At 36.2% G+C, this 27,395-nt stretch overlaps 1 protein-coding gene across 1 annotated transcript in view; it reads left to right on the top strand.

Annotated features, from left to right (window-relative positions):
* CDH12 (cadherin 12) overlaps nt 1-27,395 on the top strand; it is a 436,383-nt gene that overhangs the window by 113,566 nt on the left and 295,422 nt on the right. Inside the window, exon 2 of the mRNA XM_056108950.1 lies at nt 11,589-12,006. Within this exon, the coding sequence (XP_055964925.1) occupies nt 11,776-12,006 (231 nt within the window). The 5' untranslated portion in view covers nt 11,589-11,775. The remainder of the gene's footprint in view (nt 1-11,588; nt 12,007-27,395) is intronic.

Raw genomic sequence — 27,395 nt, 5'->3', positions numbered from 1 at the left:
CTGGCACCTGAGTTACGCAGGAGGAAGAGAGCGGCTTGGAATGCCTTCAAGAGCATTGAAGAAATAACTAAAAGGACAAAGAACCTCCAGCTACGAGCACATCTCTTTGATTCCACTATTCTTCCTGCATTAACATATGCCTCAGAGACCTGGACCCTACGAAAACAGGATGAGAACACTATTCGGGTCTCTCAAAGAGGAATCGAAAGAACTATGCTTGGAATATCACGATTCACTCAAATGAGAGATAGAATCCGGAGTTCTGATCTTCGTCAACGCTCAAGAATCAGGGACGCTGTCTCATTTGCCAAGACATCAAAAATCAGATGGGCTGGACATGTAATGAGGTTTACAGACAACCGCTGGACTAGAGCCATTACTGATTGGATTCCACGAGACATCAAAAGATCACGTGGACGCCCACCTATAAGATGGTCAGACTTCTTCGTCAAGACCCTAAATGATCGGTTTGAGGCTCTACATGTTCCTAAAACGAACAAATACCATTGGGCTACGCTAGCACGCAACCGGGATGAATGGAGACGTTACTGGCACCCGCTCGAATAAATCGATGAATAACGGGGATTAAGTGATTAAGTGATTTCAATAAGTAAAGTTATGAAGATATTCCCAAGGAAGATTGATATTTATTCTCCTATAATATAGAAAAGTCAGAGGTTCATGGCATAGAGAGATATTTTAATAACTCTACTGAATAAAACAGTAATTTATAATTTAAATATTTTAAAATATGTGTTTTATACATAAAAATATGTGGCATCAAGTAGATAAAGTAGTTATCACTAGTGGTTAAAGTTTACAGAGATATATGATAATGATGGAAACTTATATTTGAAAAATTAATGTGACACACACATGATGGCCTTAGAATATGAGGTAATTCTAAAATAAAAGAAGTCTTGAAAGAACTGTGCAATAACAATATTATCTGAAGTTACAGAATTAAGGGATAGTACCAGTACACTCTTGATCTCCTACAATATTTATTTTTCCTCCTTTTCTCCTTCCTTTGCTATTTTCTATTAGGATATTAAAATTCATTCTGCATTAAGAATACTGGTATATCATTCATTAGTTTTTAATTTACAAGAATGTTTTTACCGTGATATCATTTAACATTAAAGAAAAATGCTGTCATTTAAGAAAAGTGATCTTATTTAGCATGAGAAAAAATAGAAAGATCGGATAGAAGACAAGGTGCTTTCCTTGACAAGACTGACTGGGTTCAATCCCTTGCATCATTTCCAGAATTAATTACTAAGTACAGGGCCAGAGTGACCTCTATGCATTACCAGATTTGATAAAAAAAAATGAAATGGGGACTTCACTTCTGGAGGGCTTTGTGCAATATGGTGGTGGTGGGGTACAATAGTGTTGTGCGTACGTATCAGAAGTGTCCCCAATAGTCTAATTATATCACCTAAGCTATAATAAAAAAGGTTAGGAAAGCAGAAAAAGTCCAAAAACAAATGAATAAAACAATATTTTAAAATGAATAGTTAAATTATTTTCTTTGAGAAGCCAAATGCTACAATTCCCAGAAATTATTCAATAAACTTTAGTTTTGTTTTATGTTGTTTGTTTGGCTCTTCATCAATGACTTAGTGGTTCTCAGGGACTGCTTGTGACTCGGTACTCAGGGGTGATGTTCAGAAGATCATAGAATGCAAGTATCACGCCTACCTGCAAGGCAAATGAATGGTCTCCTGAGTCACATCCCAGGCTCTCAGAAATAATTTAGTTTGAATAAAACCTTATCTTTAATGGAATCTATCAAATAGAGAACTGAATCATTCTGTACCTTTTCATGTCATTAATAAGACACCATCCAAATTGACACCCATCCACAAACTCATGTGAGATGTGAAATGGTCAGACCTCGTTTGGTATGTCTGGACAGAGTTTTCACTGGGAGGTGAGGTGGTGAGAAAACAAATCGGATCCTTCCTGCCACATCTACCAGGAATATAGTTTCTGCAACATTGGACTTGAAGGGGGCATGCGAAACGAAACATTAGAGCGGATCCTTTTCTCCCTGAGTGGAAATCACCAGCTCAAGTATAGGAACTGAGTAGAACTGGAGTCTCTAATTTCTTGACTACACCTGCTGAAGTAGATGGGTTCTATTACACACACCTGAGTTTGAATCAAAATACATTGTCGTAGAAAACTGCATATGGATTGATGCCACAGACTCACACTGTTCTTACGCAGATTTAATGGATTTCTTTGAATGTTTCTCCATTTTCTGCATAAAATTAAGACAACTTCCAGCTGCTTTAAATTATTGTTTTAAAAATAATTTTCTCAGTAAAATTACTGTTTTTCTATGGAGAGAGTGAATTTCTTCCTATACCATTCCAGGACTATTACAACCCTACATTTTCTTTTGTTCTCAGAATGAACCATTAATTTTTTTGTTTGTTTTTGTTTTGTTTTAAGTTCTGATTAGCTTTATAAAATTCCAAATTCAAAAGATATTTAGGGGAGAAATCAAGACCAAGTTTCTTCTACAAAATTGACTTTTTTGCTATGGCAGATAATTAAATCAGTTTTGCGTGAAACTGATTTTCTCTACAGTTTACCACCCATCTCTATGTGGCTGAGTCCTGAAGCTTTGCAGTTTATCATGGTTCAATTATTGTACCTTATTTTGCTGATAAAATTAAATGAAAAAACACTGTCAAGCTCTTTTCTAAGCAAATACACACCTTGTTAGGTATTTGTTAGGTGTTTGAAAGTTCTGATCAGAAAGGAGATCCTGTAATTTGGAACCCTGGAACTATTTCAAATATTGAAGACCCTCCTCATTGACAATGTATACTTTTTCTATGGTCTGGTAGGATGAAGGTTGGATCTTTCTTTGGTCATACCTAAGACTCTAGATATCGAAAGCTGTCATTTATCAGCAGATATTGAGAAAATATCACATTGCAGATCTGGATGATTGTACAAGGGGCAAAGAACATCCCTTGCCTGCAACTGCGATTAGTTCCAGCCCGCATAGTCAACCAAGCATCACAGGGTGTGGCTCTGGGGGCTCCAAAAATGACACAGTTGATTAAAAATTTTCACCATCAACCAGGTTGATTAAAAATTTTCAGGAGAGGGCCAGAGCAATAGTACAGCGGGTAAGGCATTTGCCTTGCATGCAGCCACCCCAGTTTTGATCCCCGGCGTCCCATATGGTCCCCCAAGCACTGCCATAGTAGTTCCTGGGTGCAAAGCCAGAAGTAACCCTTGAACATTGCTGGGTGTCACCCAAAAAGAAAAAAATAAGTTAAATAATTTGGCTTCTTAAAAAAAAAAAGAATTTTCAGGAGAGCATTCATCAGCCCCTGAGCACCTCTTGGGAAGCCCTCTTCCCTACTCCGCCAATGAAAATATATTTTATTTGACAGTAGTCACAACATACATTTCATTTCCTTTTTCTTTGGAATTGTTGTCCATTAAAGTTTGGCAAAATGGGGATTCCTAGTGAATATTTACATAAGTGCGATGTAATAGATTAGGAAAGCTAATAAAGCTGAGAAATTGCAGTCTCTCTTCTCTAGTTTTTTTTTTTTTTGTGGGGGAGGTCAACAGTACTCAGATCTTACTCCTAGCTTTGCACCCAAGGATCACTACTAGTGGACTTGGGGACCATACGGGGTGCTGGGGACTGAACCCTCATAGTCTGCATGCATGACGATCTCCCTAACCACTGTACTATTACTCCAGCTCCTGTATTGTCATATTGAAAGGCAATCATTCAACAGTGTAATTCAATTTCATTTCTGGAATATTGGGTCAGTATGTTTCCAATGGGAAAAAAAATGCCTCTTGTAGCTTGCTAATGCTTCTATGTACTAATCGATTTATCAACAAGCTATTCAATGAAGCATGAATTTTCTGTCAATTAAAAACACCAGTTAGATTGAAATTCATTTACTTTTTATTTCCTTTTGGGCATCTTGGGCATCGTGAGAGATGTCCTCACCTCCTGTGCCAGGGCTTACTCCTAGCTCTGCACTATGGGGTGCCAGGGATGGAACCCAGTTCTGCGATGCCCAGGGCAAGCACATTATCCACTGTACTATTGCTCCAGCACCTATGTCCTTTCATGTTAAAAATATTGTTGCTGAGTCCCTTAGTTTCTTTATTTTAAAGTCTTGTTTTTGAACAGATCTAGATTTACAGAAAATGAAGGTAATAAAGGACAGAATTAACACATATCCACAACACATGGAAAGGAAAATTTACAATTTAACATTAAATTGTACGTTCTTATAATTAAGTAACAAATATTGATAATTGATAATGGAGAAGTTCATAGTATATTCAAATGCCTTGAGTTCATGCATAGTATGTCCTATTTACTGTCCCAGAATCTCATCCATTGGGTTTAGTTGTCATAATATCTCAGACTTCTTGGACTCTAATAGTGTCTTGGATTTTCTTTGTTCTTGGTGTCACTTATAGTTTTCAGGAGTACTTGTTTATGTATTTTATAGAATGCCTCTCAATTAGGATTCATTCCTTTCCCCTCTCAGATTGTCCTGGGTCTATGTGTTTTGGGAAGAAAGATCAATGGCATAATTGAAAGGTGGATAGGACTGATGACCGGTAGTCTAGTTGGGTAATGTGGTAACATATATTTAACTATGTTAATATATGGGTTTATGGTAACATATTTCAATATATTAACATATGAGTAATATGCTAATGTTATTTAAATTTGTGTAAAATTGTACCCTTAAAATGCACACATTCTGTACAGTTTACTCAACCTAAGAAAATTACAATGGAAGTAAATATTCAGCTTAAAATCGATAAAAAGAAAACAGAGGAGAGTGTTGGAGAGAGAAGACAAAGCGATGTAGAGTGGAAGAGGGAGAGAGTGTCTTACTGCCTTCTTTTCATTTACTGGAAAGACAAATCATGTTGGTTTTTTTTCACAGTATTTCTTTTGGCTTAAGCAGGACACCATTGTCACCTCAATTGAGATCTAAATATGACAGTATTTGACTTTCTAAAATTTTTGTGAAGGAGGTAATAGAATTTGGACAATCAGAGAGTAAGAATCAATGAATCAATTAAATCTGCTAATTAAATATTATAATCATTTTATTTTAGACATCTTTGTGTCATGCGAATGAGGCCATAGTAATTAGTTCGCCATCTGTGCTCAGTGTCAGTTCATAAACTAGAGGAGTGGCAATTAAGGTTTTACTGCACCAGGGAGAGGATCACATTTTCTTTAGGTATACCTAAAGGAAGTGTAGGAAGTACACGTTAGGTATCCTTTAGATTTGTATATGTTTTAGGTATACATGTGTATACACTAAGTATACCTAAAGGAAATGTGCATACTTTAGGTATACTTTAGGTGTATTAGGACAAAATGAATAAGGTAGAGATTCTTTATCATCTATAAAGCCTTTGAAGAATTACTTTCAGGGATCAGAGCAACAGTACAGCAGGTAGGGTGCTTGCCTTGTCCAGGGACAACTGGGATACTTGGTAGACATGGGCGACTCTCCCTTATGACTCTTGGTCAATCATGCCTATGGTTATCAATGCCAGGAGAGACTAATTACCCAGACTAATTACCCAGAACGCCCCTCCTGTTGTTCAGAGTCCTTCAGGCTTCCATCAGCAGTTGACTTGCAATGCTCAGTAGCCATGAGGTACCGGGAACTGCCCTGGGCTCAGCTGCTTGGAAAGTACGTGCCTTAGCCCTTACAATATTTTCTGACTCTTTGAAAATATGATTTTTAAGGGGGAATTTCCATTAAAACAAATAAAAAAATAGCAAGCCTTACATTAGAAGGTGTATATGATTCCAGAGGCATTTGAAAAGTCTTTTTCAATATACAAAAGCTTAGGGATGATAGTCACATATAAAACTCTCCTTTTCTGTCTTCTGGGTCTGTTTATAGAATAGAGGAGTGGGAATGAAGGCTTTGCGACACTAGAGCGTCAAATTTCCTTTGGGTGTAGGTATACTCCACTAGATGAACTGAGTATTCCTTTGGCAATGTTTTGCTACCAAGTCTTCCTTAGTATTCATGCTGTCATTGACGGTGCTCATACCTCAAAATATGCTTTCTATTCTTGCTTTTATAATAATCCCATTGACCTCAGCCAAGTATGCCCAGGTCAGTGACTCAGGACAATCTTTCTTGGACTTTAGCCATTGCCTCATGAACTGAACCACTTAATTCATTTCACCAAAGAATCTCAAGACTTTCATTTCCCTAACATTAGTTGTTTGTGACAAAACACTTTAGAAACTTCTGGGTGCCAACTGTGTACAGAGTTGGACATAATAGACTGAAAATAATGTCTGCTCATGAATTCTTTTGACGAGCAGACATTTTGAAACAAATGAGTTTCAAAATCCTAAAATGAATCTTCAGATTAGAACACAGTATATGAGTTAGAAACTGCATGTATCAATCAATTACAGTGGTGAGATTAAAAAGCATTTTATCCTGGGGTTTTATCCTGGGGTTAAAAAGATAGGACAAGGATGGAGATACTTGTTTTGTCTGCTCTCAACTCCAGTTCTATCTGGCAAAGCTTGTGGTCCAGAGCAAGGCTTGAACCCTGAGCATGGCTAGGTGCGGATCCAAACATAGACCTCAAAACACTTTTTTTCTTTCCGATATCGCCCCACACAGAAAAGAACGTTGATGATTGTGTGCCCACAATTCAACGTCTATTCAGTAGTTTCTGAGCATGAAACTATTCTCTGACTTCATTAAAAATGATTCCTCAGATTTGCCATGCTCCAAGGTCAATCATTTTATTTATATTATTCTAATTTCTTTTTGCTATGCCCATGTGTAAGTAGTCCTCAAATTCAGAGATGTGAAGCCCATCAAGCCAGCATTGCATCTCTCCTTCCCTCATGCAAGCTAGTTTTGAAGTAGTTTGACCAGCTAGGGACACTGTGTGTTTCTCTTTTTGCATACTTTTTCTGGGTTGCCTGCCTCTCTAGCTGTGGCATTTCTGCATTTTGGACTCCATCATATTTTGTTAAGTCACTGGTCCTGCGAATTGTTGCACTTGTTTCTCACTATCCCTCAAATTATATATCTATACTTACAACCTGTTGAGTTATACAAATTGTGCCGAATCCTTTGACTTCAAAGATAATGCTTTAATATGATAATTTAAGTCTCCTAATTTTGACGAATTCCGAAAGTGCAAGAAAACTTCAGATATCCAATAATGAAATACCTAGTTGGTTTGAAAAAAAATTGGAATTTAGTTCTAATACTCCTATTTCTGGGTTTGAGCTGCAATATCATGCATGGTCCACACTGGATGTTCTTCATGAGCGTGGAACCACTCAGACAATACCTGATCACCAATTGATATGGCACCCCCAAATTTTTTAAAAGTCCTGAATTTTAGAAATGACTTTCAAATATTTAATGCTATACTATTAGCAACAATAAGAAGTATGGAAGAGAGTGATGTTTTCAGAATCACATTACTCAACATTGTCATAGAAATGTCAGTATTCAAAAAATAACGCAAGATTATGTGGAGACCTCCATGAATTATATTTTCACCATCTAGTAGAATATTACCCAAAATAAACTATTAACAAATATCTCTGAAATATATTTATATTTGTAAAATATATTTTATATATTTATATTTAAAATATATTTATACATTTATATTTACTATACATATATTGCACTTATATTTGCTATATATATATATATATCTATATATACTTTTTAGCAAGGATCAGCCTTCTTGGGAGCATATGTACAAAGTGAAATAAAATAAAAGACAGAATGTGAGCATGAGAGAAATGAAAATCATGTTCTGTTTTCTTCTCTTCCATGGCTTCAGTTAACCTAAACCTTATTATAATGTATAGGTTAGCTGTTGTTTTGAGTTATGTGATTTTTTAATGTGCTGGGAATTACCTTATGAAAAATATGCATACTTTTCCTGTTATTGTCATATTATTATCTATCTACTTACAAAATCATTGATTGGCTAATCCCCTTATATGGAATTTAAAAGAGGCTACTTACAAGTCAGGAATCCAAGATTGAGCTTTAAGATAACTTTGACATGAAGGCAAATGAATAGCTAGAACCAGACTGATCGTTATGATTGTGAATATAGTCGGATGTCGAGCTTATAAAACAGAAAAGAAATTGCCTAAAAATGCGATCTTAAATGTCAGTGATTTCTCATGAAACACTCTTACACATAAAATCCCTCAAAATCATCATCAAATGTAATCCAATTTCTTCTTTCCTCCTACAAACTGTGAGTTTGTGGTACACACTCTCAAAAATATGAAGAAGAAAACAATGAAACAAGAAGGTGGAGGGATGGGTATTTGATCATTGTATAACTGAAACCCAAGCACAAAAATTTGTAAGTCTACAACTGTACCTCATAATGTCTCACTAAAAAAAAAATACAGCCTATTTCTATGAACTAGATTAAATTGAAAAGTTAGAATTCCTGCATTCAACTTGTTTTGTTTTATTTTGTTTTGCACGTTCTAAGTGTTCTGTGCAGGTCTGGAGCAGGATTGGCGTGAGCATGAGAAGAAGCATGGAAGAGAGGGAGAGTTTAAGAAACTAGAATGCATTGCTATTAGCAATTTAAACAGAGAAGAGTAGGGGAAATATTTGCACTGAGCACACAGAGGCTAAAGTTATTCTTTAATCTCTAAATATCTTGTTACAAAAACAGAATCTAGTTCATGTTAGATATTCAAGTTTGAACATAAAGAACAAAATACTTAAGTAAATATCATAGTTATTATTTCATCTCAACTATTTATAAAAATGACATTTAATGGAAAATAATTCACACTAGAAGTATGTCTTTAGGGTCAGAGCAATAGCACAGTAGGTAAGGCAGGTGGGTGACTTGAGTTTGATCCTCAGCACCATATGGGATACCTCAATCACTTCAGAGTGATTCTGGAGCACAGCACCAACAGTAAGGCCTGAAAATGGCCCCAAAACAAGGAGAATAAGAGGGATTGGGAGGCAGAGAAAAAGAGGAGGAGCAGATGGAGAAGGAGACAAAAGAGAAGATGAAGAAATATAACTTTATAAAAAATTTTAATTTCCTAGGAGACACAAAATGAATATGCATGTGAAATAAATTTGAGTATATAGTTATTTGAGTTGTTGTTTTATATAAAGTGTTCAATATTATGATAGGGCAGAATACAAAATTAATATAGTAATATATGTTCTGTTCTTATTGATTCTTTGAAATTTATAGTAAAATTTTATTTTATTTATTTATTTATTTTTGTTTTGGGGGCCACACCTGGCGATGCTCAGGGGTTACTCCTGGCATAAACTTAGGAATCACTCCTGGCGGTACTCAGGGGACCATATGGGATGCTGGGAATCGAACCCGGGTTGGCTGTGTGCAAGGCAAACACCCTACCTGCTGTGCTATTGCTCCGGCCCCTTTAGTAAAATTTCAAAGTAGAGTATATTGTAGCTTCAGATTGTCAAATTTCCGTTATGTAATCACATATGAACAAATAGATAATTAACACAATAAAGGTTTACATTTTGGCACTTGTGAGAAAATGAATTTCATATTTTTTAGTGTATACAAATATCATATATAACTGAACAAGTACTAGGATGAAATCCAAATGAAAGTCTGACAAAATGGCATGTTTTAGATGTATAATTAAATGTGAATTCATTTTTGAACTCTCACTTTGAAGCACTATACATAATTTATTTATTTACATTTATAGGAAGCACACTATATCAATGTATAATATGTATACCTATAATATATATATATTATAGCCAATAGTGAATGGTCTTCCACATTGGAATCTGACAGGCCATGGACATTGTGCCTTAGTGCTAAATCACTTAGTGCTAAGTGCATAAAAAGACTCAGACTCCAACAATCCTTTTCTTTCTCTGCTTATTGTCAGAATATCACTTCACTTATCACTTAATCACTTAATCCCCGTTATTCATCGATTTATTCGAGCGGGTGCCAGTAACGTCTCCATTCATCCCGGTTGCGTGCTAGTGTAGCCCAATGGTATCTGTTCGTTTTAGGAACATGTAGACCCTCAAACCGATCATTTAGGGTCTTGACGAAGAAGTCTGACCATCTTATAGATGGGCGTCCATGTGATCTTTTGATGTCTCGTGGAATCCAATCAGTAATGGCTCTAGTCCAGCGGTTGTCTGTAAACCTCATTACGTGTCCAGCCCATCTGATTTTTGATGTCTTGGCAAATGAGACAGCGTCCCTGATTCTTGAGCGTTGACGAAGATCAGAACTCCGGATTCTATCTCTCATTTGAGTGAATCGTGATATTCCAAGCATAGTTCTTTCGATTCCTCTTTGAGAGACCCGAATAGCGTCCTCATCCTGTTTTCGTAGGGCCCAGGTCTCTGAGGCATATGTTAATGCAGGAAGAATAGTGGAATCAAAGAGATGTGCTCGTAGTTGGAGGTTCTTTGTCCTTTTAGTTATTTCTTCAATGCTCTTGAAGGCATTCCAAGCCGCTCTCTTCCTCCTGCGCAACTCAGGTGCCAGGTCATTCATCATGTTGATTTCTCGACCTAAGTATATATAACTGTTGCATTCGGAGATGGTGGTTCCGTTGAGAGCGAATGGAGCATCAGGAACAAGGCTGTTTCTCATAAACATTGTCTTCGTAAGATTCAGCTGTAGTCCTACCTTTCCACACTCACGGTCAAAGTTGGCCAGCATTTGTGCCGCTTGGCTGATGTTTGGTGTTATTAGAACGATGTCATCAGCAAAGCGGAGGTGGTGTAGTTGCCGACCATCTATCTTCACTCCCATGTTTTCCCATTCCAGTCGTCTCATGATGTTCTCGAGGGTGGCAGAATATCAGTGGCTCTTTTATATTGTCCATGCAACTTATGTGCTAAATGAAGTTCTTCTTACAAATTTCCTTCTATTTGTTCACTCCAGGGAAATAGTGAAAAGATCTAGTATTTACAAACTTTAAGATGTGCAATATGTTTACCAATATCAAGAAATCTCCAGCCCCAAATGAAGATAATGTTGAGAAATGATACTCTTAGTTTATATTACATTAGTGATTTGTTTTTGTCCTTATAGTAATTATTAAATAATAATTATAACTCATTCATTTTCTTCATTGTAATCAATGTTTTTTTTTCCAAATCTGAAAGAAAAAAAACAACACCTTAGTTGGGGCCTGAAAGAGTACAGGACTAAAGTATTTGTCTCACATGGGACTGGCCCAGGTGTTACCCCCACATAGCACATGGTGCTGAGCTGATCACTGGGAATTATCTCTGAGCACAGAGCTCAGGAGTAAATCCTGCATACTCTTGGCAACGACCTCAAAACCAATGTAAAGAAAAAAATAAATAAGGCTTAATTTATCCAAGCTGACAGATGAAATAGCTGGAGTTATTTACCCGTACAATTATTTTAAAGTCTTCGCTCTTTTTCTTTAAATGCTGTTGATGAAATGAAATTTTTCATCACTCTCATCAAATACTTCTATTAATTTAATGCATTTTTGTTCATCTGTTTTATAGGTCCCTATAGATGGAATATAATACATCTGAAGGCTTTTCATCCAAAAGATTAATGCCTGCATTATTAGTTCTGCAATAAAACAGAGCATTAAGTGGTGGAGCCCGCAGACTGCTCAAACCTGGAGTCCACAACTCTGCTCTAAGGGCTGGAGTTTTTAATTCCTCAGCTGTAGGAAAGCCTTCGCCAATGCTTACAAGGAACTGTTTATCCCTGCTTCTCTGGGTCCTGTTTGATGGAGGTCTCCTAACACCACTGCAACCCCAGCCACGACAGACTTTAGTTACCGAACCAAGAGAAAATGATATTCACCTGCCAGGGCGGACATCGCATTTACACCGAGTTAAACGTGGCTGGGTATGGAATCAATTTTTTGTGCTGGAGGAATACATGGGCTCCGAACCTCAATATGTGGGAAAGGTAATGGCCTGTTTATTTTGCAAAGCACTTGCTAACAAAGGGGATTGTGCGTTGTGTATTTTGTATGGCTGTTTTGCACAGGAGTTGAACAAACCCGTGACTTGATTTTTTCTTCCTGAATCATTGGCCTGGGTAAGCTTTGGAATATCATTCAATCCCTATTTGCTTCCATTTTCTCTTGTGATCTTTAATGAAATTATTATATCTTTTGTTTTAATTATTAAGTAAGACATGAAATTAAACCAGGCGGAAGTCATAAAAAGTATATGTACGCTATTTCTCAGTTATTCTGGGAATGTTTAACAAGATGCCCATGGGGAAAACTCACCGGAATAACTATTCTCAACTGTTATTAGCATTGTTGCGTGGCTAGAATTCCTTCCTTCTCTTTCCCTGTAAAAGTTACAAAAAATTAGAATTTTGGTTCTGGGTTATTTGATTCACTCATGCTTCTTAAATGACCTACTTGTTAGAGGCTTTTAAGGCTATTTATGAATTTGTAAAAGGACAATATGAAACCTAAATATATACACATGCATCTTTAATACAGGATTTAATGTTTTAATCTTATATGTCTAGGCCCAATTTATAACTTATTTCTATTTTTAGTCCATAAAAGTTTGACCTGTATCTGGATTAGTTTGAAAATTTTAATACACCAAAATAGTCTTACCAGAAAAGTAGTTTATCCAGAAAAAACATATTAATTTGTCAATATTATGTTGAAATTTTTCAAAATAGTCCCATAGTTTTATAGAAATGCATGGTGATAATTGAAAAAAACATGTATAATAATTGATTCATTGTATGATTGTGTAGACGTTACTTCAAAAGCTGCACGGAGGCCAAAAGACTGGAAACTCGGTAAAGGCGTATGTATGTAAAAGACTGGAAACACGGGAAAGGTGTGTGTGTGTGTGTGTGTGTGTAGGTGTGTGTGTGTGTGTGTGTGTAGCAAAACAACACTGAGTACATCACTTCTATTGATACTCCTATGCCCCAGCCATTTATTTTTGCTCTTTTCTGTTTGCATATATATATAGAGAGAGATGATAGATAAATAGATAGATAGATAGATAGATAGATAGATAGATATACACACATATATGTTGCAAATCTATATATAAAATTAGGAAATTTATTAATTAGAATTGTCCCCAACTATGTCTTGTGTAAGGGGGAAATAATTTTGTATTGCAGTTAAGGTCCCATTGTATTGATTCAGTTCCACTGAAATATGCAGCTGGTTAATGTTCCATTGATAACCTGACCTTCACAAGTCTCCTCTCTAACTGGTGAACCATGGTGACATTTTTGTTCTTCTGAAATTATTGTCACTTCAGAGCCAGTAATTAATGATCCCCTAAAGGTCTGATAATTTTAATTTTTCTATATTTAATCATGTTAGTAAAAATGTTCCTGTGGAAAGTTTGAGGGAAAATGAACAGTATATATTCAGATAACCAAAGGTACAACGCAAGGCCTCACACGTGCTCAAACATGTGCTCCTCAGCTTGACCTATATTCCTGGCCTCAACAGTAGAGTTTGAGTGAAACGTTGGTCGAAAATTTTCAAGGGTTTAGAACTTTCTTCCAAAGGGTTCTGGATCTGTAAACTGAGAAGTTTGGAGATTGACTCAGTCTCTCTGCCTCTGTCTCTCTCTGTTTGAATATTTCTTTCCCAGTATGGCCCATATATGGTAGCACTAGGTTTTGGGCGTATGAGGTGCTGAGAGTTATATTTTGACTATCACACATTCTAAGCATAAGCTCTACCACTTGAGCCATACTCCCATTTTCATGATTCTCTTTTCAGTTTTATTTATTTGTTATTGTTTTATTTATTTATTTTTTTAAAGCTTAAACATGCTCATTTTTATTTTTTAAAAATTTTTATTAGTGAAACACCATGTGGTACAGTTGTAAACTTACAAATTTTTGTGCTTGGGTTTCAGTTATACAATGATCCAGTGCCCATTCCTCCACCAGTGCCCATTCTCCATTATTTACGTTTTTAAAAAAAAAATTGTTAGTGAAACACCATGAGGTACAGTTGTAGATTTACAAATTTTTGTGCTTGGGTTTCAACTGTACAATGATCAAACACCCATCCCTCCACCAGTGCCCATTTTCGACCACCACGGTCCCAGTATCCCTCCCACCCCCCATCACCCCATCCCACCCTGCCTCTTGTTTTATTTATTTTTGGCCTTGAGAACACATTTTTGCTCTGCCCCAGGCTTACTCCTTGCTCTGTGCCCCAAGGAGTACTCAGATAATCAAGGAACCGTATGTGATGCCATGGAATGTAAAAGGTCAGTCACGTAGAAGGCAAACGCCTTACCTACTCTAATATGCCTCTGGTCCCAAATGATTATCTTTTTGTTGCTTAGGTTTGACAGGCTGGAGTGATAGCATAGCGGATAGGGTATTTGCTTTGCAGGCATCCAACCCGGGTTCGATTCCTCCACTCCTCTTGGAGACCCCCCTGCATGCTACCAAGAGTATCCCACCTCCACAGCAAAGCCTGGCAAGCTACCCATGCCATATTCGATATGCTAAAAACAGTAACAAGTCTCACAATGGAGACATTACTGGTGGCCACTCCAGCAAATCCATGAACAATGGGAGGACAGAGCTACAGGACAGTGCTAGTCATGACCCAGAGAATTTTTCTACTTGTACTGACAAGATAAGAATCGAATAGGCTTCTTATCTATTTTGCTTCTAAAAGCATAATGATCGACTAGAGAATGGCCTTGGCCCTTAGGAGTCAGATTCTCAGGATCGCTGGTTTCTCTATCCTGCCCATTACAAGGACATAAGTGCACTTGACCGTGAAGTGCCTCCACTTGATCCCTGTTACACTGCCTTCTAGTTAAGTCCTTCCATTGACATTTCTCAATGTTGTGACAGTTCCAGTGTAAGTTCTAGTCTCCAGAAAAAAAAAGAGCTGCTTTAGAAACACCCTGCTCAGACGTAGTTTTTTCTCTGTCCTGATGAGGAATGTAGCCTCTACAACCTCTCATGGTAGATAAGTAGCTTTTGAATAAGAAGCATGTTAGTGTTTCACTTTCCCTACTTTGATTCCTTTCTCTTGCAGTAAGACACTTCAAGTCTGAGATTTAAAACTAATTTACAATAAGAACATGTTATTCTGTGGTTTAACCAAGATAATTGATAAAGTGGATTCTAGCATCCTAAGCAATATTAAATTTATATCTGCATTGTTGCCCCATATAAATCAATTCAGAGCATTTGCGACAGTACCATTGGTGGGGCTCTTATCTTGTACACAGCCTTGCACTTTCCTTTCCAAGCACCATACATGGTACCCACATCCTTACCAGAAGTGATTCCTGGGTATAGAGCCAAGAATAATCCCAGAGCACCCCTGGGTAAGGCCCTCAAACTAAAAGTATAAAAGTTAACACCATCTGCCCTTATTTCCCTTTCAACACCGTGTTGAATAGCATTGTGTGTATGTATGTTGGAGAGTTGTGGGAGATGTGTGCATGTATGTGTTGTGGCAGGTGGGGGATGTTGGATCATATCCAGATATGCTCAGGGTCTATGTCCAGTCTGATCTTCAGTGGTCACTCCCAGAAGTGCTCAGGGCATCACCCATCACCAGCAACTGAACCCAGGATTCAGAAATGCATCACATCTGCTTTGTTCTTTGAATTATCTTTTGACTTCAGTAGTCGAATTTTTAATCTCTATTATCACATATATGATTTAAACTATTGGCTGTATATGTTAGTCAAACCAACTAGTTCTTTCTGTTGTACTAAATCTCCTCATGGGTCACTTTATAACTCATCCTTATCACCCTGGTAGGAATAGAATCTGATTAGAGATCTAGAAGCCCAAGATGAAATGATGAAGGGTAGGTCCAAACAAATCAGAATGGGCCACATGATAACTGACTCTGATGAGGCCACTTTCTGATTTAACTGGGACTGAAGATGATGGAGAGGTTGTTTTCTTTGTAAAGAGACACAGTAGAATGTAGGAATTGTTCCAAGGTTCATCAAGTTCTCCCATAGGTATACAAACTTCAGGAACATGTGATGTCACACAGAACACACCAATTTTAAAACTGTCACTATATAGTCATAAAGTTAATTGATACTAAAACACAGCTACCTACATGACGCGAGTTGAGCTTTTATATTAGTATTCTCATTTCTGAGGATATCGAGGTAAGAATTTCTTTCAGGAAGGAAACAAATCAGCAGATAATTTTTATAGCACTTTAAACTGGGAACTTAAATCTCTAAATAAATCAGGGCTCATTTTACTTTTCTCAGTAATTTGTATGAGGATGTATGCCAACCCCCATCCCAAGACATACATTTAAAATCTTAACGCCCAACATGATAACACAAGTAGCAGGGAGATTGAGAGATGTCAAAATACACATAGGTCTCTAGCATTTTCTACCATGTGAAAATATCGTAGAAAATTCTGCAGCCTGGGCTATTTCTAGGTCTTACTCCAAGCCTTTGGAGCTTTCAGCTTCCAGAAAAGTGCAAGAAAAAAATTGTTGTTTTGAAGCTACCTATTCTGTTGTTTTATAACTATAGTTCAAATGAATCAAGACATTTAAGGATACCATGAGCAGTCAATCAATATCATTATAGCCACTGATTTGACAAGAATTTTATAGAAAGTATACACATGTTCAGCCAAATTCTTCTCGTCAGTGTCCAATTAATAGTAAAGAATGGTGATATTTTCTGTAGTTGTATTGTCATGTCATGTCATGGTCTATCAGTGATCCAGTGAGAAGACAGTCATGCTTGTATTTCAATTTAATTGGATTTCAGAATTAGCTCCAAAAAGAATAGAACAAATAAAGAAAGCCCAACCTTTACAAAACAGACTGCCAAGCAGTGTGGGATGTGGAAGAGTAACAAAGTTGTCACCTAGTGGTGACCTGTGGATGGTGGCTGAAGGTCCCAGAAACTTTCATGGTGTTGAGGAACAGTGATTTTCTACATAAAATCATAAATGTTAATACTATTATAACTATGTTTCCTAGACTATAATTTTAAAAGGAAATCACGACTCTGTTCCTCTAGACCAGTCTTTCACAACCTTTTACCAACTGTGGGCTCTTGTAACCTTGCTTCATTTCTATGGCTCCATTATCCTACCAAGTGGTGTCTAATTGCATATCAGAGCTCCTTTGGACAATCGTGGGGGACCATCAGGGACCATATGCCTCCCAGATAAGAAATGCAGGTCCAGACAAGGGTTCCTAAAACTATTTTGCTTACCACCTACTTTTAAGGTGGTAAATAAGTTACTCAGTGTTTTCCTAGAAATCCATTTTCTTTAGACATACAAGCAAAAATGTATTCCCAGTTGTTCCTAAGGTTACTCGATCTCTATATCACCTTAAGAGGAAAGTATCAACCACTTTGGAAAACTCTGTTCTAGAAACACTCCTGATTATTAAGGAAGATTCTCTATAGAAGCAAAATAAAGATAATCTTCATGTGTGTGTGAGCACACACATAAACACGCACACAGACACACAGACACACAAATATCAGGTTCTTCGCTATCATTGTTGTCTTCCTAAATCTTTTTCTTTTAATGCCACTTGTGCTTACATTTGTGTGGGGATTATATTATTCTTTGCTTGAACAACTCTTTGTGGAATTGGCAAGTTCACCCCCATTCCTGGGTTTTTTCTCTGTGTCGGCAGAATATTTCAATATCCCAAACATGTGATGTTAGGTTAGTTGGCATGACATTAGTTAGTTGTTTCATTATGAGGGCACCCTGTAAATGGTGAGTAACTATATGAGGATGGTCCCTGTTTGCTCCCTGAGTTTTAGCAATCAATTCCAGCTACAAGAATAAGCAAGATGGGAACCAAATAATTGCATGCAAATTATAATTTAATGCAGAAGCGGTTTGGTTTTGATTTGGAACTTTGATGATAGTTTTGTGACCAGAAATGTGTCCTTAATTCTTGTTTATATCAAATATCAATTCTTTTCTGGAAAATTTTATATAATTTTGTGTTATTTTACTCAAGGTTTCCCTTTACAAGAAGAAAACACATGAATACATAAAACACTGAAACAGGCATGTTTATTGTAAGAAATTAACTTATGCAGTTGTGAAGGAACAATTCCAAAACCTGCAACAAGGGCCGATTTGTTATAAAGACAGAAAGATTCAAAGTTCAAGTTGAAATCTGATCAAATTACTTTTATGTTCAGGGAAGATCAGTCTTTGTTTTTAGTGAAGTCTTATTAAATTAGACAAGATACACCAATATTGTGCAGGATAACCTGAATTATTTAGAGTTTTCTGACTAAAATGTTTTCTTCCTTCAAGTAAAGTATCTACACAGAAACATCTTGTCTAGGATTTGAAGAAATAGTTGGATACCCTGTCCTAGCTAACATACAAAATTAACCTTCCTGCATCTTTTTTTTTAATGCCACTTGGGCTTACATTTGTGTGGGAATGATATTATTCTCTGCTTGAACAACTCTGTGTGGAATTGGCAAGTTCACCCCCATTCCTGGGGTTTTTCTCTGTGTCTGCAGAATATTTCAATATCCCAAACATGTGATGTTAGGTTAGTTGGCATGACATTAGTTAGTTGTTAATCGTTAATAGTTCAAATCAGATCATGACCAAAATGAAATAATCTGTTAGCATAAATAAGTGCTTATTGTAGAATAAGGGGAAATTATTTTTAGATGTTCTTTGGATTTTTGAACGTAGAAATGTTTTTTTTTTCTTTACAAGGAAAAAGCCAGAGGAGATGAGATAAAGTACTTAGTTGATTCTATTCATTATTGCAAATAGAGGACAAGTGTTAAGGAAGTGAAAGAATAGCTCTTACAAAAATGAAATTCAGAAAAAATCAAGGCTTTTAAGGGAATATTACCACTAAAGCGCCCAAAAGTCTTACAAATAAGCTACATTTGTCAATGTATTTCTATTGTATCTATACATATGTATTTACATACACATATATATATAAAAGCAGTGACAATACAATTTTTATAATTATCTGTAATTTTATTTTTGATTAATAAAATGACTGAAGTAAAAAAAACTTTAAATAACAGCTTATTGGTATATCTTATTGCAAAAAGTAGTTTATCTGCAATCGCTTCTCAATTAACACAATATTAAGTTAGTATTTTAATTCATGTACATAACCATTGTGTCTAATAAAATGCAAAGTACATCATAATATTATAGTGACACATTAAAATGTTTGCATGGTGCAACATTTCTGTTTTATGAGACATGTAGCTTTTGAGAAGATTATAATGCAGTTTTCATGGTATAATTTATTTCTATTGTGTGAGCTTTCAGTATCAATTCCTGTTCATTTGAGATATAAGGTTCATAATTCAAACTTGGTCTGCATTTAAGATTTAAAATCTTATGCTTCCTCTTGACTCTGCCTCACTTACATATCTAAGGACCTTTGAAGTCTATTCAAGTGCCCTAAATCAAGGCTGTACCAAATCCATTCAACTTCCAAATGGATTGGCCTCGCTATTAATCAAAGCATCTAGTGGCTCTTTCTGTAGCAAAACACCGGAAGCCATTCAACCTCTTTCTCAACTCCGTTTTAGGTAAGCCTGATATTTTATTGAACATCTGGTGTATAAAGATAGTCATAGTTTTATAGTTTCTCTCAATGGCTATCTTTGAAATTTTTATATCTGGATATCACTATATGGCAATGCATTTAAAAGAAACATAGCTTGAAATAAAATTTGAACAAATAAATAGCACGGTATATTAAATCTTGTTAAAGAGTTTTACTGTTTTCTGCTTCTTTTTCCTTTACACTTTTATTCCTTTTAGTTACTTGTTTCATGACAGTTGTGTCAATAAGTTCGAATGTGCTTATTTTAAGTGATTAGCAGTATTTTTTTTCTTTTTGGGTCACACCCAGCGATGCACAGGGGTCACTCCTGGCTCTGCACTCAGGAATTACTCCTGGCGATGCTCAGGGGACCATGTGGGATGCTGGGAATCGAACTTGGGTCGGCCGCGTGCAAGGCAAATGCCCTACCTGCTGTGCTATTGCTCCAGCCTCTGATTAGCAGTATTTTGAACACAATTTAAAATCCCTTAAATCTCAATTTATAAATCACCAAAAATAGTGTGAAAATGTGTGCAACATTAAAATGCAAGCACTGTTTTATTCATTTTTCTTTTCCTTCTCTGTTCATTATACATTTTTTCATACTTGACCTCATATTACGTATCAGTGCTTCATGGATAGAAGAATATTCATTTATTTATTGTTATGGATGGATGCTGCTTATATTACTATAAAGGATTTTTTGTTTCAGTTTTAGGACTGTACTTACCCAAATACTCTCAGATTTTATTCTTGACTCTTTGTTCAGGAATCACTAATAAGGGTGCTCATGACACCATATTTCACATGGAGATCAAAGCTTGGATGACAGCATATAAGACAAACACACTAACCTGTGTATTACTGACCTACCCCCTTCCCTGGGGATGCTTTGATTCTAATTTTAGGATTTATAAAAAAGAACATTCTCAAGCACTGTTTCTCAAGCCATATAACTAATAATAGACTACACACATTCTAATTATATTTTCATTGAAAATACCTTATGGTATTTTTGCAAACTTTACAGTCTAGTTGATTATGTGCGCATGTGATTATATATGTTCATTTGTTCTCAAAATATTTGTTGGATGCATTGAAAGACAGTGTATTCCATAGACTTGCACAGCTGGCCCTTGTAACTTGCATTTTATAATAATATGACTTGCAGTACATTTTATAATAGTATTACTGTTGACAAGAGATAGTAATATATTTATATATGTATATATAACTTTGCTTCATTATCATAAAGACGTTAGAATAGGTCTCTAGAGATAAAAAAAAAAAGGGCGTGAAGATGCTAAGTTTGCATGTGTTTTACCTGAGTTGAATTCCTTGCATACTGTATGGCCTCTTGAGCCCTATCCAGAAAGATCCCCAAGTATAACACTAGATGTAAGCCCTGAGACTTCTACGTGTGCTCATAAAACCCAAAGAGCAAAGGGAAAAAATTAGAATACTATTTTTTTCCTTTCCTTTATTTTTTTTTCCTGGGGAGAGTGGATGGCATGCCCACTGGTGCTCGGGGATTACTCTTAGCTTTGTACTCAGTGATCTGTCCCAGCAGAGCTCAGGAGACCATGAGTGGTGTCAAGGAGACAACAGAGTGCAGCCAACTGAAAGTGCCCCACCCTCTGTGCCATTTCTCTGGTCACTGCATTTCTCAATTTAGTAGCTACACTGGAGTAAAGCTAAGGGTGTATTTGGTAAGCTATCAGTAGATTAATTTCTATCCAATAATCTACCAAATTATTTAGATGAAATGATCAGAAATACTTGTTATAAAACCAAGTTTTCAAACTCTGAATTATAAACTAAAGATGAGACCCAAGTTAACATAAAATGTGAGTTTTTCTAATCCCTTTTTCTCACATTTCTTTCTAGATTAGAAAATATTTTGGCACTTAAGGAAAACAAATTAGTGGAAATGGAAGATTATTGTACCATAAAATACTCAAATATATTTATAGAACTATAGCTGGTAGGGTGTTTGCCTTGCACGTGAACGACCTGGGTTTGATTCCTTAGTCTCTCTCGGAGAGCCTGGCAAGCTACAGAGTATCCTGCCTGCACAACAGAATGTGGCAAGCTACCGGTGACGTATTTGACATGCCAAAAACAGTAACAGCAAGTCTCACAAAGCGTTACTGGTGCCCACTTGAGAAAATCGATGAACAGTGGGAGGACAGTGCTACAGTGCTATACTAGATTATCTCTTTGATTTTATCATTAAGAACTTCAAAATGTTCTAAAGCTTTCAAATGTCAAACAATTACTACAAAGGACATACTTTTTGGTTAAAATGGGCATTGGTCTTGTTCTTAGTAGATTCAGAGCTATTTCTGATGTTCCGACTCTAGGAGCCCTTATAGGAGTCGAATATCATCATTGTACCATCAGAACTTGTAGAAGCATTTTTTGTTTCTAATGAAATGATGTTTGTAAGTAGCTGGTTCTTATGTGTGGTGAATTAGTGAGGATCATCCTTATGATTGGGTTGGTTTAGGTACAGTGGAGTAAAAATGAGAGGATAGAAGAAAATCATTTTCCTGACTGGGTACACCTACAAACCACCTATGTCCCAAATTCCCAGTTTCTGAACTTACCAGTTTTTAAGAATCCATCTGTTTTTAAAGTTTCATTGGTTTATTTGTCATAAAGGAAAGAGAATGTTCTGAATTTTCTTAAGAATCATAATCACACATCTCCACCCCCTGACTCATGCACACACACACACACACACACACACACACACACACACACGCACAGTGATAAGTATGTAAGTATCCTTGAAGGTCCTCCTCTGTTAAATGTCTTATACTATAATTTATTTCAAGGTCAGGGACTCACAGAGAAATATTTTAGATAGCAAAGGAAACCTTAAATGTTAATAAAAGGCTTTCAAATATTGTACTTTTCTGGAGATTAGGGCTTTATAAAAAGTAGTCTAGATTACTCAAAATGAATTTTTCAGACCCTTGAAATAAAATACTAATATAGGAGGCATTTGTTGCATTCTCTGGAACAAAAAAAAATAGCTTAAATTTACACAAATATGTCTTAGTTTATCAATAATCTCTCAGCACCACAAGGATGTCATTTCAAAGCTAGTCTTTGCTTATCTGAGTTGGTTGTGCCAATAGCATAATATAAGCTTGAACGCAGTCCTGCAGGCTATATCCATTGATGCTAAGAGGATCATGTGGTGCAGGGGACAGAAATTAGATCTCTAATTTACAGCCTTACACTCTCTCTCTCCATCTATTAAATGTTAACTTATGTGCTGTTCTTGATCAATTAGATAAAGAAAAAAAAGTCTTATAATATTTTATATTTGTAGAACTTAGTGAAGTTTTCACCTTTGAAATATAAATACAGCCAAGTTTCAAAACTTGTTAATGCAAATGGACAAACTGGCAGGCTACCGAATGTAACCTGCCCACATGGCAGAGTCTGGCAAACTCCCCGTGGCGTACCCAATATGCCAAATACCAGTAACAATGATGGGTCTCATTCTCCTAACCCTGAAGGAGCCTTGAATATGGCACTTTTTAAAAAATATCAGGGCTAGGGGGAAGAAGACGTTACTGGGGCCTGCTCGAGGCAATCGACAAACAACAGGATGGTCGTGATCGTCGTGATCATGACCTCAAAAAGGGTGTCTGTGCCAGGCATAATTTTATTAGTAGCCTCTACATTCTATGTTGATGCCAGAAAATTATTCTTTCTTTCTATTTCTCTCTCTCTTTCTCTCTCTCTCTGTTTTAGTTTTTGGGTCACACTTGTGATATTCAGGGCTTACTCCTGGCTCTGCACTCAGAATCACTCCTGGCAGTGCTCAGGGCACCATATGGGATGCTAGACATCAGACCCTTGTTAGCTACATGGAAGGCAAGCGCCTTACCAACTGTACTTTTTTCAGCCCCCTCTTCTCTTTTATAAAGCTTCAGATGAAATAGACGCATTGTTGAAAAGCATAACTAGGCTTGAACAGTTAGTGTCAACTATGGTTTGTACCAAGTTTTGCCAATTCAAAAGGAATTGGCAAAAACTTGTTAGATGTTAGAAAATTTAACCATTGGATTGGTGGAAAAATTCTTTATCATATATGTATTCACATATACTCTAAGGTTGAATATTTGGGCTGTTCTTTCCAGAACTAAGAAAAAGCTTTCTCTAAAAGACAAATTTTCATCCTTTTTACAGGTGAGCAAAAACAGCTGAAGAAAGTCTTTGTGTTTTTCTTTGGCTTCAAATATAACAGAAAAAATTCATCAATATAGTAGAGGGTAATTTAGCTCTCTGGTACTTCCAGTTCTAGGAATTATTTACAAGTTTCATAGAGTGAGTTGACAAAAAAAAAAAAAAAACCTGGAAGGGTCTTAATGGAGTAGAAATAGTGTTGCTAGGAAAATTCCTTGTGTTTAGCAAGCTACTGATATTACAACTTTAGAAGTAAAGTACAGGGAGAGAAGGTAAAGGTATTTTTTAAAAGTATAGACACAAATAAACACACTGTGCTAGGAAATTAACAAAGTAAAGAACAAGGGGAAAAGTCTAGATCTTTCAAGTTATAGGGAATTTGATTATCTTGAAATTCTTCAATTTCCAAAGAACTGACAATTTTCAATATCAGTGGCAGATTATTTTTCCTTGCGGACTATAATAATTACTTTTGTGTTAAACTTGGGAGATAAGGATTTAACCACAGGAAACTTTAATCTTGAAACTAAGGCTCGACTCTTTGAAATTAATATAGAAATGACAGAAATGTCTCTCCACATGTTTAATCTTATTCCTGTCTCCTGACAAGCCTTTGGAACCTATGGCCACATATACAGGAGAGTTCCCCTGTCCCTGAAGTCCACTGTGCAGCTGTAATTATCCCCTTAATTTAGCATTTTCTGATTTCTTTGTGTCATGAGTAATTCATCCATTCTCTCTTAGTACCCTAAAATATGGAGTACTATTGTTTTCCGCATATTAGCAATATGATAGTGGAGGGAGAATACAGAATAGTCATTTGTTACAGATCACACATAAAATTTGTGAGCTGGTCTACAAAAATAGGTCTGTCTCCACTACAAAGCTGGAAAATGCAGGAGATGTGCCTGCAGAACCAGGATAACATTTGACAGTGTTTAATATGCTCTTGGCACATAAAGCGGGCTAGCAGCGTAAAGCAAGTTTCCAAATGGGGCCAGACTGTCCGTGAAAAGCTCTGAGAAGGCTCACAGCACCGCACACATTATTCATTCTCATGATGTCACTTCCAAGGAGATAAAGAGATGATGTTGAATGGGCTATAACTTTAGACATATGTTAATTCAGTCCCTGAGGAAGGACATCACAATTACTCAATTATCGAAGAAAGAACGTGAGAGAGAGTTTCTGTTTCAGTGAAAATCAAGAGTTTTGGAGCAATAGGACTTTAGACATCACTCCAGTTATTTTCAGGCATATCAGAAATGTGGAGTGATCTTTCAGATATTCCCTTTCCTGGGACAATTTTTTAAAAATAAGACTCAAACTTCTTGAGTTAAAAAAAAATATATTGGAACTATGTAAACGCTAATTTGATAAGTGAAAAAGGGATAAGAAAGCATTTAAATATTCATTGTTATTATCTATCAAAATAATGTTGATAGACTTGGCACTTTGGTGGCAATGAGGTGTGGTAACTGTGTATGAAGACCATAAATATTAATACTATTGTAAGCCTTAATAACAATGAAAAACAAATAATTGAATGATAATAATTCCTGAGCCCCTATATTGTAATGGGTGCTATTCTAGTACCAGGGACAGAAATATAATAATTGAGAGAACAAATTAAATATAGAATATATACCATATATATGTATATATACATACACAATAGGAAAATGTTGGAATGCATTAATTTTGAGTTTTTTCACTTTTACCTAAAACAATGTTTTTAACATAACCTGTGAATAGGGTCAGCCTCTTCCATTTTTTCAACCAGTGTCAAGTTATGTATAATATTTCGTAGTAGTAAAGTTCATCATGAAGCCCCGGCAAAAATCTCAACTATCTGGTGCCAAAAATAAATAAATAAATACACATCTATAGAGAAGATTACATGTAAGCCAGACCAAAAGCGCTGTCACTGCGTGATTCCTAATCTTTCAACCAAGTGCCAAGGACTTATGTGTTTAAATCCCATTAGAGACTGCTCCAAAAGTGTTCATCACTCTCAGAGAGCCCGGCAAGCTATAGAGAATATCCAGCCCACACGGCAGAGCCTGGCAAGCTACACGTGGCATACTTGATATGCCAAAATCAGTAACAATGACAGTCAGTCCTCTTTCCCCTGACCCTGAAAGAGCCCCCAGTACAAAATCGGTACGAGACAGGGATGAATGGAGATGTTACCGGTGCCTGCTCGAGCAAATCGATAAACAACAGGATAACAGTGATAGTGATTTGGGGATCTATGTCCAGCAGACTTTAGGGTTTATTCTTACTCATAACCCTGCACTCAGTGGTCACATTTGGAGGTTTTTAGGTAACCTTACATGATTCCATGGATAGAACTAGTTTTGGCACCAGGATTTCTAAACATGCAAAGCATATACCTTTACCCACTGTACTATCACTCTGGTTCAAACCTCCATTTTAAAATATAATTTCAAATTTCAATATATTCTTGCTCCATAAATACAACAATATTTGACAAAATGGACAGTGGCAAAGTAAACAATGACATATGTCTAAGCAACCTTAAACTCCTTTTGAAAACTGCCTTGGTAGAATTTTATACTTATTTTAAATTTGTTATTATTGCTTCTTTTTACAAAGTGTTTACAAACTAATTCCCAAACTACAAATATTTTAGATAATACTTGGAATGAATATAATAAATCTATTTTATTCAAAGATGTGATTACATAGAGCTTCAGTATTCGATATGCCAGACACAGTAACAACAAAGTCTCCAATGGAGACGTTACTGGGCCCGCTCGAGCAAATCGATGATCAACAGGAGGGCCTTTACATAAAAAATTATATGCAAATTTATATATCACCGTATCCATATCACTGTTATCCCATTGTTCATCGATTTCCTTGAGCAGGCACCAATAACATCTATTTTGTCCTAGCCTTGAGATTTTAGAAAGTGCCACATTCAAGGCTCTTTCAGGGTCAGGGGGATGAGATCCATCATTGTTACTGGGTTTTGGGATATCGAATAAACCATGGGGAGTTTGCCAGACTCTGCATACAGGCAGGATACTCTTGGTAGCCTGCTGGATTCGCCAAGAGTAAGAACTAGATAATAATTATATATACATATATATATAATTGATCCAAACATCACTTGAATACAATTTGGAGACTATTATAGAAATAAAAATATAAGAATATAGAAATATAGAAATAAAAAATATTGCAAATAAAAACAAACTTGCAAACTTATTTATTTTTTTTACCTATTTTATATCACCCCCAATTTTACATGACCAGTTATGGACACTAAAGTGAAACTAATGAATTGCAAAAGAGTCTCAAAATTCCTACTTTTGTAATGTTGGTTAGATATGTTTAAATGTTGCAGAAATATACTCCAAAGAAGGCTATTGGATTCTAAAAAGAATCAAAGAAAAGTAAAAAATATTAGATAGGGTTGTTGACATTTCTCTTCCCTTTGTCTGCGTATGGTAAAATAAGAAATGTTTTCACACATGGCTTTTCTTTTTCGTTCATGAGGATTTTTATCTAA

Source organism: Sorex fumeus, unplaced genomic scaffold (assembly GCF_029834395.1).
Source record: "Sorex fumeus unplaced genomic scaffold, SorFum_2.1 ptg000240l, whole genome shotgun sequence".
Classification (NCBI taxonomy): Eukaryota; Metazoa; Chordata; class Mammalia; order Eulipotyphla; family Soricidae; genus Sorex; species Sorex fumeus.
Note: the sequence above shows the minus strand (reverse complement) of the source record. Positions and strands in the feature narration are given on the sequence as shown.